Source organism: Sceloporus occidentalis, unplaced genomic scaffold, assembly GCF_023333645.1.
Source record: "Sceloporus occidentalis isolate IW3139 unplaced genomic scaffold, rSceOcc1.0.p SCAF_1, whole genome shotgun sequence".
NCBI classification, from domain to species: domain Eukaryota; kingdom Metazoa; phylum Chordata; class Lepidosauria; order Squamata; family Phrynosomatidae; genus Sceloporus; species Sceloporus occidentalis.
Window position 1 is genome coordinate 225,487,181 of NW_028316981.1, and position 20,760 is coordinate 225,507,940.

The 20,760-nt window shown below is 40.9% G+C and overlaps 1 protein-coding gene across 3 annotated transcripts in view; it reads right to left on the reverse strand.

The window, feature by feature from the left end:
- ADAMTSL1 (ADAMTS like 1) overlaps positions 1 to 20,760 on the reverse strand; it is a 443,438-nt gene that overhangs the window by 212,074 nt on the left and 210,604 nt on the right. For all 3 annotated transcript variants that reach the window (XM_089489382.1, XM_089489388.1, XM_089489374.1), the window contains exon 4: positions 17,312 to 17,548. In XM_089489382.1, coding sequence (XP_089345508.1) covers positions 17,312 to 17,548 — 237 coding nt within the window. The remainder of the gene's footprint in view (positions 1 to 17,311; positions 17,549 to 20,760) is intronic.

Sequence of the window (20,760 nt, forward strand, 5' to 3'; positions counted from 1 at the left end):
AGAGCTGGACAGTGAAAAAAGCTGACAGGAAGAAAATAAAGTATCTGGCATAAGAGATGTGGTGCTGGAGAAGAGTTCTGAGGATACCATGAAAAACCAAAAAGACAAACAAATGGGTCCTAGAACAGATCAAGCTGGAACTCTCTCTAGAAGCCAAGATGACTAAATTGAGGCTGTTGCATTTTGGCCACATCATGAGGAAAAAATGAATAATTAGAAAAGACAACGATGCTAGGAAAAGTAGAAGGCAGTAGAAAGAGAGGAAGACCACCTGCCAGATGGTTAGACTTGATCAGGGAAGGCAGAAGCCTGGGCCTACCAGCCCTGAGCAAAGGGTTGAGGACAAGGCTTCTCTGAGATCTCTCATCCACAGGGTCGCTATGAGTCAAAGTTGGCTTGAGGGAAGCTAACAACAACTGAGGATTAATGGTTTTGCAAAACCAAACATTGACAGATGTGAGCTGACAGAAACTCTCCAGCCTACAATCACTGCGCTTGGACACATGGGAAACTTATTTCTTCAAACAAATGAGACAGGTACATAAATGGCAGGACAGAATGTGAGTTATGAGAAGATATGCCATCTTTACTTTACAGTAGTTTCAAAACTATAGAGGGAATCTCTGGGTTGCAATCCTTCCAGATACACCCATGTGTAATGGCAGAATGTCAGAGCTGGATTTATGAGATGTATATCTTATTGCCATGACTAACCTTTCTACTTTATGTGCCACTTGTATAACAACAAGAAAGACGGATTTGTTCTGGGGGGAGGGAAGTAACACATGTTAATAAGACTGGAACAGTGGGCAGGCATAACCATATACAGGTGTAATGCCTATAATTAAGGTTTTTCTTTTAACTCCTAAAAAAACCCTCTAGATTTTAACTGTGCCTATTACTTTTTATGCTGGAAGGTGTGACCTGCATAAAGCAGAGTTAGAAAGTAAGCGCTTTGACAAATGTTCAGTGCGTTTGGTCTCTGGCTTTAGTGCTGCTCTTGCTCACAGTGATGATTGAAGTGTGATGAAAAATGACAACTATGATTTCAAATAAAAGTGTAAGTTGATATATTAAAAGAGAGGCAGAATTAGAAGAACAAAGAGGCCCTTGTGGAGCTTGGCTGTTCTGCAGCCAGAATATTTTTCATTTATATATTCAAGAACCCTATTGCTTCTTCTTTCATGTTGTGTTCTTCTCTCTTCCTTACCCTTCCTCTTCTTTCCAGATATTACATTATTTGTGGGTCATATTATTCACTTGGAGCTTTGTTCCACAAAGGGAAAACTCAACCTTTCAAAAAGATGGAAAAAAGTTAAAGCTTCCCAGGCATTGTGCCTCCAGTTAATGTTACAATTTCTGAAGCTGATTAGGAATGTTATGGCTGTGTTCCTCACTCATTTCACAAGAAAAAATGTCACAGGTGGTTAGTAGATCAGAAATGTGAGGGTACCAATTATGTCTGCACCATGAAGAGTTGGCCAGCTTCTGATCTTAGCATTGTAACTGAGAATCAGTGCTGTAATGAGGAATATGTTCCAGGTCACTAGGATCAGCTTTTTAAATATTCACTTCTTCTCATCCCTAGAGGACAAATAATGCCCCCCCTCTTTCTGTGAAATTCCAGCAAACACCAGAGGCTACAGAGGTTACCAATCAAAGAATAAGAACTACTGAAAGATGAAAACCTAGCAATGGGTGAGGATCTCTGACTTCTTCAGATGAAGGTGTACCATGGGTCTTCATTTGGAGCTATTTGCTCCCTCGACAGATGACTGTAGAAATCATTCTCCCCATTATGGAGGGTGAAAGAGATATGGGATGAACAATAATTTGAGATGTACAACAAGAACATGCTCACTAAAATCAATGCAACTTATAAAAGTTCTAAGTAATAAGTGGGGCTGCTCTATGTGAAGTGAGTAAGAAGTGAATGAATTCCACTTTCTGCAAAGTAATAATCCGAATGTTCTTTGTAAAGTTGGAAATCATGTTGGGGTGGCTGTCATGGACAATAGCTCCTCCGCTATCCAAGATTCCCATCCTAAATGCCACCCCTACTGGCACAGCTGTTAAATCTTGCTATTATGCTAAATTACAGGAAAAGGTAGAATTATACAGTTATATTAGGAAGTGAACAGAACAGTAAAACATTTCTAGAAAACTACTGGACACCACCTTAAAGGAAGATGTGTTGAAAAATACGTGGGTATCCATTTTTGGCACAATGAGCAAAGGTGAAACCTGGAATATGTCCATGTTATCGTTGCATTTGTAAGCCCTTCTCAAGCATGATAGTTGTGGGCTAATTGTATAAAGTCCCTGTGGTCTCTCCTCAAATACTCATTTTTTAATTTTATGATAATTAACTGTTTGGTGCTCCAGTTGGGGAAAAAAAGTACCCAGTTTCCTAATAGCTGTCTTTGTCCCATTTCATGTAGTGAGGTAAGAGCCATATCATCTGTACATGATTAAGATAGGATCATTTTGTACTGTTGCTAGTTTTTAGGAATCTGTCCCTCCTGATGGAAATGTGTTAGCTGCCACAAAGTCTTCTAATGCAAAACACTGAAATTCCAACAGTCCATTGCAAATTCCAGAATGGATATGTGTTTCTTTTTATTTACTGACTCTATTCTTCAGCCAAAAAGGCTGCCAAAACAGCTTATATAGGATCAGTAACAAACAAAGCAGTCCACGCCACAGGATTAGAATAAAAAAGACACAGAAAAAAGGAAAAGGAATGAAATGGAGAGTTAAAAGGTAAAGAAAGAAACTCAGCGATCAGTTCTTCTAGTTAATCAGTTCTTATAATGACCTCTTGGACAAAAACAATGGGCAGAGAGGCATCCACCAGAGGTGGCAAAGTGCCAGAGCAGTGAAGTGCTACCTTCTCTCCTAGGACACTTAAAGTCCTAAATGCCTGGCTTGGAGGATCTGTGGATAGCACCCCTAGGAAGGATTAGAGATGTAGGCAGGCAGGAGATGGTGATGGGAAGAATGAGCAAGCAAAACAAGGTGAATCAGAAGAAAGAAAGGTGGGCCAGTGAGGTGCAAGAAGAGAGGGAAGTGGACAAGGAAGGTGGAGGAGGTATTTAGGTGAAAGAGTGGAGGAAAGCAAGCAAGCAAGGAAGGTGGAGCACTGGCAACAATGCTTCTGCTGATGGGTCATTGACAGCACTTTGCTTTCCTCCTCAGTAGCAGGAGCTCTTAGGTTACTCCAGGAAACCATTCAGGGATAGGAGATGCCAAACAGAGCTGATTTCCAGCTGAGCAAATTGAGTGGGGCAATCCAGTCCCATCATTCCCTTTGCTTCAGCCAAGTGGAATTAACATACTTTTTGTTCAGTAGCAGAAATAAATTAATTAAACTGGTAAAACTTTGAAACAAAGTGGAAAACAGCATGTGACTGCTGCAGAGATACTTTCCATTAGTTGATTAGTGGGATGGTGGATGGTATTATTATTATTATTATTATTATTATAGATAAAGATAAGATATTTTCTATACTGCACTTCTTTTAGGAAAACATGATTCAAGCAAAGAAAGTATGAAATGGACACCAACAAGCCAGTGAGTATGACTTCTCTTCTTGTAATTACTGATTTTTCTTGTAGATACAAAGTATTTTTAAAGCAACATCTATACATCTTCCTACAGGGTCACCATTTTGAAAGACAGCTGCTTCTGACTCCAAGACACTATATACTATAAAAACAGCTGGCATTTCTTTTTTTGAATGTAACCCGAAATCTGTGCTGATTTTCTACTAAGCTGGTGGGTGGTCACATGTAAAGCAAGGGGCTTTGTCATCAGAACTTATAATTGAGCAAAACCTCATAAATATGTCACTCAGCTACTTCCATCCCTGCACCACTAAGCAACATCAAACAAATCTGGGTTAAAGGAGGCATATAAATTTCACTCTGCTATCATCCAGAAGGGATCCCAAACAGAGAATGCTCACAATTGCCTGCTTAATAGTGATTCACAGGGGAGGTGAGCCAAATTGGTGTGATTAACTTGAAGAGTAAGTTGTAGAAATAAGGGTACATCTGTAACATAACCCTTGGCACACAATGAAGAAAGTGCCTAGTCATGCAAAGATCAAACACACATCCCCAACTACTGGATCCATGAAAATCACAGATGTTTCAGGTATCCTTTGATACTAGTACAGGACCTCTAACTTGAACTGTGCTAACCCTAACAATATAACTATGCAATGAATTTCTATCCTTTCCTTAATACCGGAAGTGCATAAAACCCTTCCCAACTGCTTGCGTGAGGGCTCGCCTGAATGCAAGAGTTTCATTCAAATGCATCATCAACAAGCTATAACCAGTTTTGGAAAATAACAAGGCACTCTTAAGCGCGTTACAGACCACCCAAAACGGGCGGTCTCGCGCTGCTGCCGGTTGCTCCACGAGGGAGCCGCAGCAGCCAAACCATGCGGCTCCCTCGCGGAGCAAAAAGAAGCCCCAAAATGGTGCTTCTTTCCGCGGTGCACATATGACGCCGCGAGGTGCCAATGGCACACTTGCAGCGTCATATGCGCTGCGTGATGTGCGGATGCAGCACGTCTACTGCGTGAAGATGGTGGCCCTCGTGTGGAACGGGCGCTGCCATTTTGTGCGCGCTCTGCGCGTATTAAGGTTAGGGGTGTCAGGAAGTGATGCATCTTTCTAATTCTAGTACACGCATAACGCGTACTTTATGCCCGTGTGTAACAGGCCGTAGAATCTCTGGGATGCAGACCTTTACTGGCCTACAGACAGCCTTCAAATCTTAAAAAACTACTCACTAACAATAAGATGAATAACAAGACCCTGCCACATACCCAGACACCAGCTCTGTTCCCTCATCTACTCTGGGAGCAAAATTGCAGGGGGCAGTAATATCACCATTAGAGATAAATTCATTGCTCTTCCTCCAATGTGATATATGCCAACAATGTCCCTCTGGACTCTACATTGGATGAATATGATAGGCTCTACACAAGAGGCTAAGGTGACATTAGAATTGGCAATCCCCAAAAACCAGTTACAGAGCATTTCAACCTCCCTGGATATACAGTATGGGATTTATAGCCCACAGTCCTTGAACAAGGAAATTACAAAGAAAGACTACAAAGAGAAACAGCTGTATTCAATTATATTCACAAATTCCAATCCATTAGTTTAGGTATGAACAAAGACAATGGCTTCTTGGCACACTACATATATTAATACAAGTCCTCGCTACTGCAAAAAAGGAATAGTCTCAAAGAAGTTTTTGAACCTAAGGAAACTGACTTTTGGTAAGCAGATTTATTACTTTCACACATCAATTTAACTTATGTCTGTAAAAATCTGTAAGACCTTATGTAGCTTTTTGAAGATTTAGGGTGAGGGACATGCTTTGCATCTTTTTGGATCCTATTACATTCCAGCCCACTCCCACAACTGTGTAAATATGCTTTATATCCCTCTGAAGCGCATCTGAAGAAAGGGGTTTATATCCACAAAAGTTGATGCTAAAATAAAAATCAAAGATGCTGCTACATTCCTTCTTTTATTCCCCTCCCATCCTCCTTTTTATGTAGTTTTTGAAAGTGGTCAGCAAAATAAAAACAGACAGAGCTGCATACAGTGGGGTGAACAGGTGTGTAATTTGCCAGTCCTTATGCTTGGCCATTGGAGGCAGTCCTAATAGGTGCTGGGCTTAGTTAAAAATTGAGATTTGTTGAACCTCTTTAACAGAGAGCTTTTGCAGCGCCTTTGGAACTAACTGAAAGATAGAAGTTGGTAGCATGAGCTTTTGTAGACATGAGCCTACTTCCTCAGGCGCATGCATCTACAAAAGCTCGTGCTAGCAACTTCTGTCTTTCAATCTCAGAGATACTGCAAGATCCCTTTTCATATCGATTTTCCAGACTTACATGGCTATGACCACATGCACACTGCAGAAATAATCCAGTTTGGCATCACTTTAATTGCCATGGCTCATTGCTATGGAATTCTGAGAACTATAGTTTTGTGAGACATCTAGCCTTCTATATCAGAGAGATCTGGTGCAACAACAAACTACAGATCCCAGGATACCAAAGGATAGAGCCATGCCAATTAAAATGGTGTCAAACTAGACTATTTCTGCAGTGCAGATGGAACCTCACAACTGTCAAAAAAAAGGAAGAAAGGGATAAGCAAGCATGGAGAAAATATGCCAAGTGCCATCATGGAATACTAGAACGATTTATAAGTGTTTTCCATTTTTGTTGCTGCAACTCCAACACAAAAATCCTATGCCATACAGTCCAATTGTCCCAGCTTGGCAAGGATGACCCAAGTTAATCCTCTGATGTCCCAATTTTTCAACCGCTTTTAAAATATCCCAGTTCATCTTTCAAGGTGACCATGTGAATGTTGTGTTATAAAGAAGCCAGGATTTGATCTGATATGTATTGTGACTTGGTCTGTATTGAGACAGTGTGGTGTAGTGTTTTGAGCATTGGACAAGAACTCTGGAGGCCAGGTTCTGAATCATGAAATTCACTAGGTAATTCACATTCTGTCAGCTTCAGAGGAAACCAGCATCACCCCCCACCCCCCCCCACCCCCACAAATCTTACAAAGAAAACACAAATATTGGGTCTTGGGTAGACGCGGTAGGTATGAACCACATTGTTCATGCATTGGATCTGAAAGAAAGCTGGAACTTATAACAGGCCTGATAAAAAACATTTTGATTTTAGAATGAAGCATTTAATAATATTATATTTATTGTTTATTATGCAGTGTGCAGACATACATAGACACAAAGTATTTTACTGATACCCCCCCTCCTCACACTTTTTTCATAATTACCTCAACTCTCTACGTAACTTCCTGGGCTTTTCTGCTGAAAATCATAGTTTTGTGTGCTCTTCTTAAACAACTTTTGTGCTCTCATTGTCTGCCCATGTCCTTTGAACCATTACCCTGATATTGTTCAGCCACACATGTTCTGTTTTTCAACTGTGAAACACTGGAGTTGTTTAGCAACATGCCTCATGCTGCACTAAAAACTCAGATTCCACCCCAAACCTCTAAGGTTTACTACAATTTTCCTTATCAAAGGGCAATTGGGAGTGCCACAGTTCATTATAGTTTTGACAAGCAAGCATTTTAAAGCATGTTTTCTCTTCAGATTTTAGACAGTTTAAGTATGTATTCTTTAAAACAGATTGCCCCCTCCCTCAGATGGTGATGAGATCAGTATATTTATTGATTGACGTATAGTCTCTTTTGAGAGTTGCCTTGGATCTTATGCATATTACACAACTATGATGTTTAAGGACTGCATTTTTCCCCTCCACCCATGGGTAAATAATCCATGTTTCTGATGATTTTTCAACTATAGGTTGCTCAAAAATGAGAAAGTCCTAGAGTCAGTTCAGTCAAAGAAAAGGCTAGCAATTACGTACAACAAAAAGGTTTTTTTTTAAGTGTCAAGTTTGGTGACTCCTGACAGTCAGAGTTGTGGAGTCAGTGTCAGAATTGAGAGCAATTTTGTTTGGAGTTGGGAGAAAGGTATCAATTCCAAATCTGGCTTCAAAATGAAAACTTATAATATTATAACAATCTATGGGAAACATATCATTTTATACTTATATTTTACCTTTTAATAATTTATTAAATGCCAACTTTGTTGTTTGTGTCATAGGAATTTAGAAGAGTTTTGTCCAGAAGGTTTAATCAAACGAATGTATTTTATGTCCTATCAGTCAAAGTAGCCCGATGATGCCATGCTGCTATTTTACTATTAATAACACAGTAAATGTGTTATTACTGATTAATATACATATTCTATTTAAGAAGGAGTTGGATTCAGAGTTGTACAGACTCTACAGTCCTGCAGCTAACACCTCCCAGCTTTACAAGGAGGACTATGAAGATATCACAGCAGGTCAGGGGCTGGCACAGTAGAACTGGTGTGACAGCTCTAAGGAGAAACAGTTGTGGAAGTATTTAATCATGCATTTTATTTTATTTTATTTTATTTTATTTTAAAAGAGCCTTCATCCTAGATAAAAGAATCACCTGGAAGCTGTGAAGCAGAAAAGACTTTGCCCTCAAAGTACATTTGCGCAAACTCAAAGTAAAACTTTAAAAAGCAAATCAAAGCAAAAAAGTTTCACAATAATGTGAGATCTTCGAGGGCATACATAATATTAAAGAGATACTTTAGGGGAAGGAAAGAAGCAAGCAAAGGGACAAGAATGAAAGAAAAGCAAATGGAAATTGTAGATATGCATATGCATGGTATATACACATACTGAATTACTGTACATGATGGCCTTAATACTGTAAGTACATTGCTAGTATATAGTTAGTGAGGTTTTCTGACAAGTGTTCTCTGTACACAAAGCATATATTTGGTTCAGAGCTTGGCAAAGGTTCTTTTGGGGGAGTATATATCCCAGAATTCATTGCTAGCAAAACCTGGGATTTGTAGTACAAACAAGTCATTTGTCCAAGCTCTATTTCTGCTATGCATCATGTGTGAAAGGACTCATATATTGACCAGACCATGGCACATCAAACCCAATGATCTGACTAGCAGACATGCTCTACTGAGGAGAAGCACTATAGGGTTTCCCATTTCTATGTACAGGTGTGAAAGCTTGATAGATAATAAAGCAGATAGGAAGAAAATCTACTAAATTGAGATGTAGTGCTGGAGGAGAGTTCTGATGAGTCCTAGAGCAAATCATGCCTGAACTCTCCTTAAAAGCCATGATGACTAAACTGAAGCTGTTGTACTTTGGCCATTTCATGAGAAGGCATGACTCACTAGAAAAGATCATATGCTTGGTAACATAGAACGTAGAAGGAAAAGAGGAAGACCACATCTCAGCTGGATAGATTCATTCAAGGAAGCCATAGCACTGAGTCTGCAAGACCTGAGCAAAATGGTTCATGATAGAGGGACTTAAGAGATCTTCCACTGATAGGGTCACCATAAATTGGACTTGATGACACTTAGCAACAAACTACAATGTTAGTTTGTTGTTGTTGTGTGCCTTCAAACATTTCTGACTTATGGCAACCCTAAGATGAACCTATCATGGATTTTCTTGGCAAGATTTCTTCAGATGAGGTTTGTCATTGCTTTGCTCTGAAGCTGAGAGGATGTCACTTGCCCAAGGTCACTCAGTGGGTTTCATGGCTGAGTGGGGAAAGAAACCCTAGTCTCCAGAGTCAGAGTCCAATACTCGAATCACTATGCTACACTGGCTCCTACAGAGTTAGACATAGGTCTATTTTCCGAGCCCTGTACATGAGACCCTTTCTTTGAACATACCAAAGTTTGAACCTAGAAAGTTAGGCATGGCCTAAGACATGTTATACCAATGAGCTATGGTTTTCCCATTAATAATTTTGTTTAAATGTATATTTATACCTGAGGAATCCACAGTACAGTCTGACTGTCCTTGAAGGGATCAGTATGTCTAAGAATAGGTTGGTAAAAAGTCTGCAAAGTTCTTTGAAGACCAATGAATACAATGACACACACATTGAAGCCATTCATCATAGGAATCCTGAGCAGGTTGCTACCACTTCTTGGTTATGGATGGCATCAGCATGCCATTGTATTCATTCCTTTAAAATGTTTCCAAACTCTGGTCTATGTGTATGATGGAAGGGGCTGCTGTGGGAGATCACAGTGGGTTTTGAACTCACATCTGGCATATGGTTAATCTCATGTCATTATTATTATTTTGAAAATACCAAAACACCTCTAATGTGATTGTCTCGACACGCAAGGGACCAAACAATAGGTAACATCCTGCAACTGAGATATAATAAGAATCTGTAACAGCAATGTTATCATTTTACTCCATTCCTTACTACAGCATGGTGTGTAGAAAGAGGAACATATGCTTTAACAATAGGTGTTACTTATTAGCATGTTTCTGAGGAAAAGCTTTCTCAGAAAGGTGTGTCCTGCAACTGGATCAGACAGATAGTCCGGCACGGCTCCAATCTGGCAAGCGGATTGATAGCTAACTAGAAAACACTCCAGATTCACATTTTATCCTAAGTAAGAGCACTTTAGACACATATGATGTTTTGAAATATGTGCCCCCTACTGTCCCTAATTAATAAACTCCAAAACAGACAACAGGGATCCCTAACTATACAAAATTTGCCTTGCAGGAAGGCCATTATTTTCTGGTGAAGTCAAGAGACATGTCCCAGCTCTAGTTAATTATGAAGCTGAGATAAGTGAGGTTGTGTGCTATACTTCACATTCCATTTAGCTTAAACATCTTGCTAAACACTAAAGACGTTTGCCAGGTCAGAACACAACACTTAGGATCAAAAGCTCCAAGCTCCAAGGAAAAACAAAGAAACAGAAAGAAAAGGGAGTCTGAATCTTAATAAAAGGTCAGGCATTATATGAGATTATGAATGGGCTGAGCTGTGAAATGTGGACATGGAGCAATGGCAAAATTCAGAGAGAGATGGATACAAAAGCCTTCCTCCTCCTCCTCTATTTGAGTGAGCCAGTCTGGATTTATATCTGGCCTGGACAGTGTAGCAGCCAGAGGTCAGATGAAGTAATTCCACCATTTATTTTTATAAAAATGCAATGTGTTAAATGCATCCATAACTTACATGCATAAGAATGCAAGAATTGCCTTGATGGATTGGAAGATGATCTAGCCATTACTTTCCCAACAATGGGTAGCTGGATGAGTCTATGGGAACCTTGAAGCATTATATGTCATAAGATAAACTATGGCCAGAGTCCTGTCAAGCAATTGTAAATGCATAATCTATAGTCACACATTCACAACTGCTACGTATTCATGATTCCTATACAGCCCCTAGGTTGGGTTTAGATTCCTATACATCCCCCAATTTAGAGGCTACTCAGGCTCAGAGGATGGCAATGACAAACCCCTCTAAGAAGCCTGCCAAGAAACTGCCATGATACCTTCGCCTTAGGGTTACCATAAGTCAGAAATGACTTGAACAACACAAAAATAACAGCAGCAACAACGGGACTGTGAAAGTGCCTTATCAGTAGGCAGCTTTTGGCAGGTGTCTGGTTTCTCTTCAGATGATTCCTCTGTTGATTAGGAAGAGCTACCTGATGTCTCATCCCCCAGCTTTCAGAACATCAAAAGGGATTATGAGGCGCTTGGTAGGAAGCTGAAAGGAATGGATGTACAGGTTGTCATCTCGTCTCTTCTGCCAGTTGAAGGGCATGGTCCAGGAAGGGAGAGGAAAATAGCAGATGTGAACAACTGGCTTCGCAGATGGTGCCGCCGAGAAGGATTTGGATTCTTCGATCATGGGCTGCGGTTCCATGCGGAGGGACTTCTTGCAACAGACGGGTTGCATCTCACGCCAGTTGGAAGAAATTTTTTGCCAACAGTCTCAAGAACTTGATCAGGAGAGCTTTAAACTGAGTTCCGAGGGGAAGGGAGACAATATTAAGGAAGGCGAAAGGGATGGCGAAAATAGTCAAACTGACATAGAGGAAACAAGGCAAACAGTGCAAGGACCCAACAGTGGGAGGCAAAAAAACTTGCACAGGCAGCCATGGAACCATGGTCTGCAATGTCTCTACACTAATGCACAGAGCATGGGAAATAAGCAGGATGAACTCGAACTCCTAGTACAACAAAGCAAATATGATATAATAGGCATCACTGAAACCTGGTGGGATGAGTCTCATGATTGGAATGTGGAAATAGAGGGGTATAACCTTATTAAGAGAAATAGGCCAAACAGGAAAGGTGGAGGAATAGCACTATATGTCAGAGATATTTATACCAGTGAAGAGATCCAGGACATCAATCCTGGAAGCCAGGTGGAGAGCATCTGGATAAGAATCAAAGGGGAGGGAAACAACAAGGATGTTACGGTGGGAGTCTACTACAGACCCCCAAGTCAGACTGAGGAATTGGATGATATCTTTCTAGAACAGATGACCACACAGTCAGAAAAGAGAGATGTAGTAGTGATGGGCGACTTCACCTATCCTGATATTTGTTGGAAGTCAAACTCAGCAAAATCCTCAAGGCCTAGCAAATTCCTCACTTGCCTGGAAGACAATTTCATGGTCCAAAAGGTGGAAGAGGCAACAAGGGGGTCAGCTATTTTAGATCTGATCCTAACCAACAAGGATGACTTGGTTAATGGGGTGCAAGTAGTGGGATCATTAGGTGGAAGTGACCATGTTCTCTTGGAGTTTGTAATACAGTGGAAAGGAGAAGCCAGGCATAGTCAGACACGCATCCTAGACTTTAGGAGAGCGGATTTCAGTAAACTTAGAGAAGTATTGAGGGCGATTCCATGGTCAGAAATACTAAAAGATAAAGGAGTTCAGGATGGATGGGAGTTTCTCAAAAGGGAGATACTGAAGGCACAATTTCAAACAGTTCCAGTGAGAAAGAAAAACGGGAGGTGTCTCAAGAAACCAGGATGGATGACTAAGGAACTTTCAACTGAGCTGAGTTTGAAACGGAACATGTATAAGAAATGGAAAAAAGGGGAAATCACGAAAAAGGAATTCAAAGAAATAGCAGGCATGTGTAGGGGTAAAGTCAGAAAAGCTAAAGCGCAGAATGAACTCAGGCTTGCTAGAGAGGTTAAAGACAACAAAAAGGGCTTTTTTGGATATGTCCGCAGCAAAAGGCAGAAGAAGGAAACAGTAGGGCCACTGCGTGGAGAAGATGGCAAAATGCTAACAGAAGACAGAGAAAAGGCAGAATTACTCAACACCTTCTTTGCCTCAGTCCTCTCAGAAAAGGCAAAGGGTGCTCAACCTGAGGAAAATGGAACAGAGGACAGAATAGGGGAATTTCAGCACAGAATAAGTAAAGAGATAGTAGAGGAACACCTTATTAATCTAAATGAATTTAAGTCTCCGGGACCAGATGAACTCCATCCAAGGGTATTAAAAGAACTGGCAAATGTAATATCGGAGCCATTGGCAATAATCTTTGAAAACTCCTGGAGAACAGGAGAGATCCCAGCAGACTGGCGAAGGGCAAACGTTGTCCCCATCTTCAAAAAGGGGAAAAAAGAGGATCCCAACAATTATTGTCCAATTAGTCTAACATCAGTACTAGGAAAGATTCTGGAGCAGATCATTAAACAGAGAGTCTGTGAACATCTAGAAGGCAATGCCATAATCACAAAAAGTCAACATGGGTTTCAGAGAAACAAGTCATGCCAGACAAACCTAATCTCTTTCTTTGATAAAATTACCAGCTTGGTAGATGAAGGGAATGCTGTGGATATAGTATATCTTGATTTCACTAAGGCCTTTGACAAGGTTTCCCATGACATACTTGCAAACAAGCTTGTAAAATGTGGGCTAGACAAAGGAACTGTTAAATGGATCTGTAATTGGTTGACCGGCCGAACCCAAAGGGTGCTCAACAATGGCTCCTTTTCATCCTGGAGAGAAGTGACCAGTGGGGTCCCACAGGGCTCTGTCCTGGGCCCAGTGCTATTCAACATCTTTATCAATGACCTGGATGACAGAATTGGGAGCATACTTATCAAATTTGCAGATGACACCAAATTAGGGGGAATAGCTAATACCCCAGAGGACAGGATCAAGATTCAAAATGACCTGAATAGACTAGAAAGCTGGGCCAAAGCTAACAAAATGAAATTCAACACAGAGAAATGTAAGGTATTGCACTTAGGGCGGAAAAATAAAATGCACAGATATAGGATGGGTGACACCTGGCTGAATGAAACTACGGGTGAAAGGGATCTAGGAGTCCAAGTAGACCACAAGTTGAACATGAGTGAACAGTGTGATGCGGCAGCTAAAAAGGCCAATGCTATTTTAGGCTGCATCAATAGAAGTATAGTGTCTAGATCAAGAGAAGTAATAGTGCCACTGTATTCTGCTCTGGTCAGGCCCCACCTAGAATATTGTGTCCAGTTCTGGGCACCACAATTCAGAAAGGACATTGAGAAACTGGAGCGTGTCCAAAGGAGGGCGACAAAAATGGTGAAGGGTCTGGAAACCATGCCCTATGAGGAACGACTTAGGGAGCTGGGGATGTTTAGCCTGGAGAAAAGAAGGTTAAGAGGTGATATGATAGCCCTGTTTAAATATTTGAAAGGATGTCATATTGAAGAGGGAGCAAGCTTGTTTTCTGCTGCTCCAGAAAACAGGACCAGGAACAATGGATGCAAGCTACAGGAAAAGAGATTCCACCTGAACATTAGGAGGAACTTCCTGACAGTAAGGGCTGTTCGACAGTGGAATGCACTCCCTCGGAGGGTGATAGAGTCTCCTTCCTTGGAGGTCTTTAAACAGAGGCTGGATGGCCATCTGTCAGGGATGCTTTGATTTGGATTTCCTGCATGGCAGGGGGTTGGACTGGATGGCCCTAGTGGTCTCTTCCAACTCTATAATTCTATGATTCTATGATTCTATCTGTGAGTGATTTCCAGTACAAGGGGGATTTATGATGGGGGCTTTTTCTTTCTGCCTGTCTCTTTGAAGATCACTCATGGGGCAGGGGACATTAGCCAGCTGCTTTTTCATAACGGGGAATGGGCCTATGTCGACTGCAGTTTACCGACAAGTGGGTTTTGGGAGATCATGCTGGAATTTACTATGTATCAATGTTTTTACGGTGCTATGTAATACGCAGTGGTCCTATAGGAATCTGACAAACCTTTTTGGAATAAGATTTTCCAAAGCTAAATTACACTACAACTAGGTAAATCTAATCAAACTGATTATGTAGGGCCTCAAACAGATGGTCAAAAAGGGTAGTCATTGGCCTATGTTGTTCAGGTGATGCATGTCTTGAATGCAGCCAGAAGCTGTCCTGGGCATGCCTCATCCTAGAGGTGGCTCAAAAAGGAACCCTTTTTTGGTTCAGAACCGCAGGGGTGGCCTAAATCAGGGCTGGGCGCATGTGGCTGCTGCAGTCCTGGGGTGAACGGTGGTGGTGCAGTCCCGGCGCAGAACTTTTTGCCATTTGCTTCACCCCAGGTCTCAGCTGAGCTAGAGTGGTTCTTCATTTAGGTAATCCCCATCTTCATTATATAAATTAATGGAAGGGATCATTTTGGTAATGGTGTAAGAAGAAGTTTCTGGTATAGGCGTTTACTTACAAAATTAATGGCAGCAGAACTACCTTTAAAATAGCATCTTCTTTAATTTACAGCAACAGAGGTGAAAATTGGCAGCTACTGGTCTTCTGTGGAATACTGCTACATCATGATGTAATTCCAGTTGCAGAGATACTTATCCCCCCCCCCCCCCAAAGTGTCTCTGGAACACAGGATCCATTATGTCATGCCCTCTAATATTTCATAAATAAAAACTTGGATACGTATGGCCATTCAATATCAGAGTGTGGTCAAGATGGAAGACATTAATGAGGAAGACGCTCTTAGCTAGGAGAGGCTCCAGCAGTTGCCTTTTTCTTGAGATCACTGAGAAAGGCAAGATTCTCTCCCCTTTCCTCTCTCCAGTGGTGAGTTACAAACTAATTTTTCACTGTGAACTTGTAGAATAATACAATCAAAGAATCTTAGGGTCCATCTATACTGTAGAAACAATGCAATTTGATATCACATTAAGCGCTGTAGCTCCATCCTATGGAAACCTTGAATTTATAGTTTTACAAGGTCTTTAGCCTTCTCTGCCAAAGAGTGCTGATGCTTCACAAAACTACAAATCCCAGGACTTTGTAGGATGCAGCCATGGCAGTTAAACTGTTGTCAAAATGCATTATTTCTACAGTGTAGATGAACCCTTACATTTGGAAGGGGCTGTAAGGGGCCCTCCTATGCAGGAAAATACAACTAAAGCATTCCTGAAAGATGCTCATCCAAGCTCTATTTAAAGGTCTCCAAAGAGAGTGCACTGCTGTCCAGGGCATCCTTTTCCACTGTCAAACTCTGATTGCAGAAGTGCAGAGGACAAAGAGGGGGAAGTCAGAGGAGAGATTGGGTCATTTTAAAAGCAGCTGAAAACTTGAGATAACAGATTAATCAATATGGTCCCTGCCAAATCGGGACAGCTGCAGGGTATGCATGATTCTAAAGAAAGCATTATGTGGAAAAAAATCAGGGCCCATTTTGCTGCAGGTACAACATTTGTGATAGTGGTGCAAGTGAATGAGAAAAAGAAAGAAGCACTCTTTTAAAGGATAGTTTTTTTTCATCACTTTCTTGGTAAGCACTCAGCATCTGGTCAGGGAGGGACAGATAGGCACCCAAAGCTCCCATTAAGTGTCCACCTTCGAAATGACCATTGGCATTTCCCCCCTGGAATAAAGCCTCTGCAAATAATTTATATAAAAGCTTTGCCTTGGTAAGTGTTGATCATTTTATTGACCTGACATATGTATCCAATACAGCTTGTGATGTTGTTGCCCCATCACAGTGGAGCTGTGCTTTGGATATGCCAGACTGAAATTTCAAAAACAAGTAACACTGGAGAATTGCAGTGGAGTTTTACAGGGCACTTACAGAACTCACAGTTTCGGGGGGGGGGGGGGGGGAATTGCGGAACTGTCTCATTCTCTGAGCACTGTCTAAAGTTTGTGTTCTGAAGAATGAGAAGTGTCAAAAAGCTCAAAATATACATACTGTCCAATCATAAATAATGCAGTGTGCACAATTCTGTCTTTATGAAGGGCCCACAGCCCAAAATACATGGTTGGGGCATTTTGTTCAGTCTATATAGAAGGAAAAGATTTCCAGCTCTCAAATGGAAGACACATGACAACCCTAATGTGGTCCCTTAGGCCACACTTTGTCCAACCCTGATACAGATCCTAGTAACAACAGGAGATTCCCTTCACCCAAGAAAAGCATAATTGTAAAGGCAATTCCACTGTGTAGATGTTCTTTCTGCTCTCAGGAATGCAAGAAGCTCCAGTTTTTTGCAGTGTTCTATCAACTCACTAGACTAAATGAAGACATTTTGTATACTTTCAAAATCTCAGACTGTGCCTACTGTGTCCAGTTTTTCAGATACAATAGTGATGTCAGATACACAATCACCACATAGTTGGATTTAAGCCCGCATTACTTAAAGAATATAATTAAATATCACCATCTCTGATCTGATACGCAGACTGCAGAAATAAAGATATAAGTGAAATGAATGCACACTTTAATGGCATTTGGAGGTACAGAAACCACAAAAGAGGTAATAAGGGTAAAAGATGGCATAAAAGACACAATAGAGCTTGGAAGAGTAACATTTCCAAACTCTGAGCTGAAAACACAAAATAACAAAATAAAGAGAAAGAGAACGACAACTTAATACTCTCCTTACCTGGCACAAGCCGCTAATGCACATATCTAGTGATTCGGTGTAACATCGGGTCCCGTCCAAGACTTTAGGTGCCAGTTCCACAACAAGACTTGTGTCTTTGGCTTGGCACTTCAATGAACATGGGTTGTCAGGATCATTAGAGACAGGGAGCCATTCGTAAAATTGTCCCTGGTACTTGACATCATTGTGTGCCGAACATTGCTGGGTACGAAAATCGCCTGCTTCTGGAGGACAATCCTGAGAAAAAAAGAGGAAAAGGTCAGGCAGATGATTATATTTCCCATTAGTGGTTAATCTAATGTAATATATAGCCAGTGTGATGTAGTGGTTTGAATGCTGGACTACAACTCTAGAGACCAGGGTTCGATTTCCAGCTTTGCCATAAAACTCACTGGATGTCTTTGGGCAAGTCACATGCTCTCAGCCTCAGGGGGCAGCAATGGCAAACCATCTGTGGACAAATCTTGGCAAGAAAACCTCATGAAATGACTTGAAGGCAACAAGAACAACAACAACAACATACTTAAATCTAGGCTGAAAAGTGGACAGATGTTTTAAGATAGTTGAAAAGGGGTTGGGAGAGTCATTGCTTCCCCTTCACATGCAGCATAAATATCACTTTTGTTCCACTTATTTAAAACCAGATGAAAACATTTTACAGGTTTCAGAAACACTGCAACAAACAAACAAACAAACAAACAAACAAACAAAAACTTGGGAAACCTATTTACCAGAGACAAACTTGGGATTGGTGCAAATAACAGATCCCTCTTTCGAAGTGATTTTAATATCCTGAAGGAAGGAAAAAAGAAAACCCAAACATCTATCTCCTTCCAAAGGTAAAGAAGTCAGAATATACCATGCCAGTTCCACTAGAGATTTTTCAGCTGTTATTGAGGGGGTAACTGGAAGAAGAGTGAAATACATCAACACCATGTGTTTCAGCACAAGAAATAAATTTGCTGCTCTCACATAACTGCCTGTTGTTCAGCATTTCTTCTGACAACCAAGAAACACACATATAGCCAACTTTTATTTTTGCTTTGAAAAGGAGGAAAGGGGAGGGGGAAGAATCAAGAAAATTGCTTGATTCAAGTGTTTGTTTATTTAAGCATTCTTTGCTAGCATTTCTTTCCAAAATGACCTAAATCAGCCAGGGAAGCAACATGAGCCAGAAAAATGCTGTGTATATTTGTATTACTACAACACGACTAATGCAAGCAGAGACTCTACAATCCACAGAATCAGAAACTCCTCTGATTCTCTAAAATGCCTTTAATGCTTTTATAAAAACCCTTATTAATTTTGCAGGGGAGATTTCAGAGAAGTTTTGGGTGCAAACTTAAATTCTTGAATTTGAGGTAAATATATGTAATTAAATGGTTTAGTTAGTGGTTAATGCTAATAGGGACCACCCAGATATTTCTGCTGGATATCTTATAAAAGAGAAAATCTAAAGATTTGCAGTAGCCTTAAACACTACCTCCCCTATAGAACTGCTTAAAAAACAATTTAATTTGGTCAAGGTTCAAATACACCCATTATTGTTGTGGTTTTTTCCAGATGGACTGTCAGCGAATGCAATGCTTGACTGCCAATATCTTCAAAGCTGTGATAGCATTCTTACAGTCCCAAACAATGACAGTCCCAAACAATTTACTCAGGAGTAAATTCAACTAGGCGCAATATGATGTACTCCCCATACACTCACATACATACAGCATTACAACCACAGCTACAAAAACACTGAGAATTTCAGAGTCATTTACCTATCTCATCTTTAAAACAAGAGCTATTAACTCCTCTGGCAATTAGTTCAACCTTTCAACATTTTCATGGTTTAAAATTGCTTCCTGCAATTTAGCCATAAATCAGTTTAAACTTCTTGCTCTTGCCTTCTTCACTGGCAACTGAAAATAATCTCCTTGTGTCCCTAGGGCCTAACAGTTATGATTTTTATTTTATATTTTTGCATAAAGCTTGTTATTTTCTTATTTATGGGTTATATTAAAATCATCCTGTGGTTAGCCACTAGCAAGTAACAGTTGTTTCTAATATCAGCTGTCTTGCTTGACCCCACTAGACTTAAGCTGCCCATGACCTATGCCAACAGGCTGGTTGCTAGTGATGCTTGTGGTATGGCCAGAGATTCCTGCTCTACTCAACGGCTATGGCTCCCCACCCCATACATCACACCTTCAGCAGCTATATAGACCTTTTTCTCTTCATTTCAGTATCCCACTTTGCTCTCACAGAGCACTATTGCTAGCCCTAGTGTTTGGCAGATTGGAGGACTTCATAAGGCACTAGATCCAAAGTACTAGTCATAACTCATAAAGTCTGATAGGCTTATATATTTGTATGAACCTCCTTGCATTACAAGAGCTTCATGAGAATCCCCATTTCATTCCCACCTTCTTTCCAAGTATGGCTTGATGGGTACATGAGATAGAGCCTTTGCAGTGGTTGCCCCTAGTCTGTAACACTCCCTCCCTAAGGAGGCTAAAATGGTTCCCTCCTGGATGTCCTCCTGTTGGCAGGTAACAACTGATGGCAGATGACAACCTGTTGGCTGGTGACAATCTGACAAGGTTTTAGCATGGAAGGTTTTTGAAGAAAGGGCTTTTAAAGGGCATGTTTGTAATTGTACAGTTTTTAACTTTTAGCATTTTAGTATGTTTTTGTTTACAATGGTTTTGAATACAGCAATAAGAGGAAACAGTGTGTGTGCGTACAGTGTTCTGAACTGTGAACAAATGACTAATGGAGGGAATCACTGCCTCATTCAGTCACTCCTTCACTCAGAGAGCTGCATACCTACATTTGCTTTCACTTCTCACTCCCTTTCCTCTGATCTCTGTATCCACTCACCCCTTTCATCTGATTATCTCAGTCCCTCATCCTTTCATCTGATCTCTTTACTCAGTCACTGGTGCGGGGGAAGGGAGAGGGAGGGTATAGCTGATCTATCCTCTCATCCTTGATATCACAGCTGAACATAAAGCATGGTGACACACACCAGGTTTACCAGACCCAACCAGACCCACCCATCTAATACTCTTCTTGCCCCCAGCCCCACACCAACATTGCTGTGGAGTGGTATCCAGATACATGAATATCTGGATTCTTCACTAAAATCTGGAGTAATTGCTACTCCCCGCCCCCCCGGATTAAAACCCTGAAGTGCTGGAAAGGCCCAGACTTGGCCCAAATTGCCTTGTATGTTGTGTGGACAGTTTTCACTGAAATCAAGGTAGACCATTTTATTTGGCCTGTGTAGACAAGTCCTAAGTCCATGCAAGAAGAGCCGACAATCAGCTCCTCTCTTCCAGTTTCTGGAGGGTTATGTTGTTGACATGAGAAAAAAACTACACTGTAGTTCCTTCTGTGGGTCCAGGTGATATGATTATTACTCAGGCAGTGTGGAAAGAAGCCATGTTGCTAAAGCA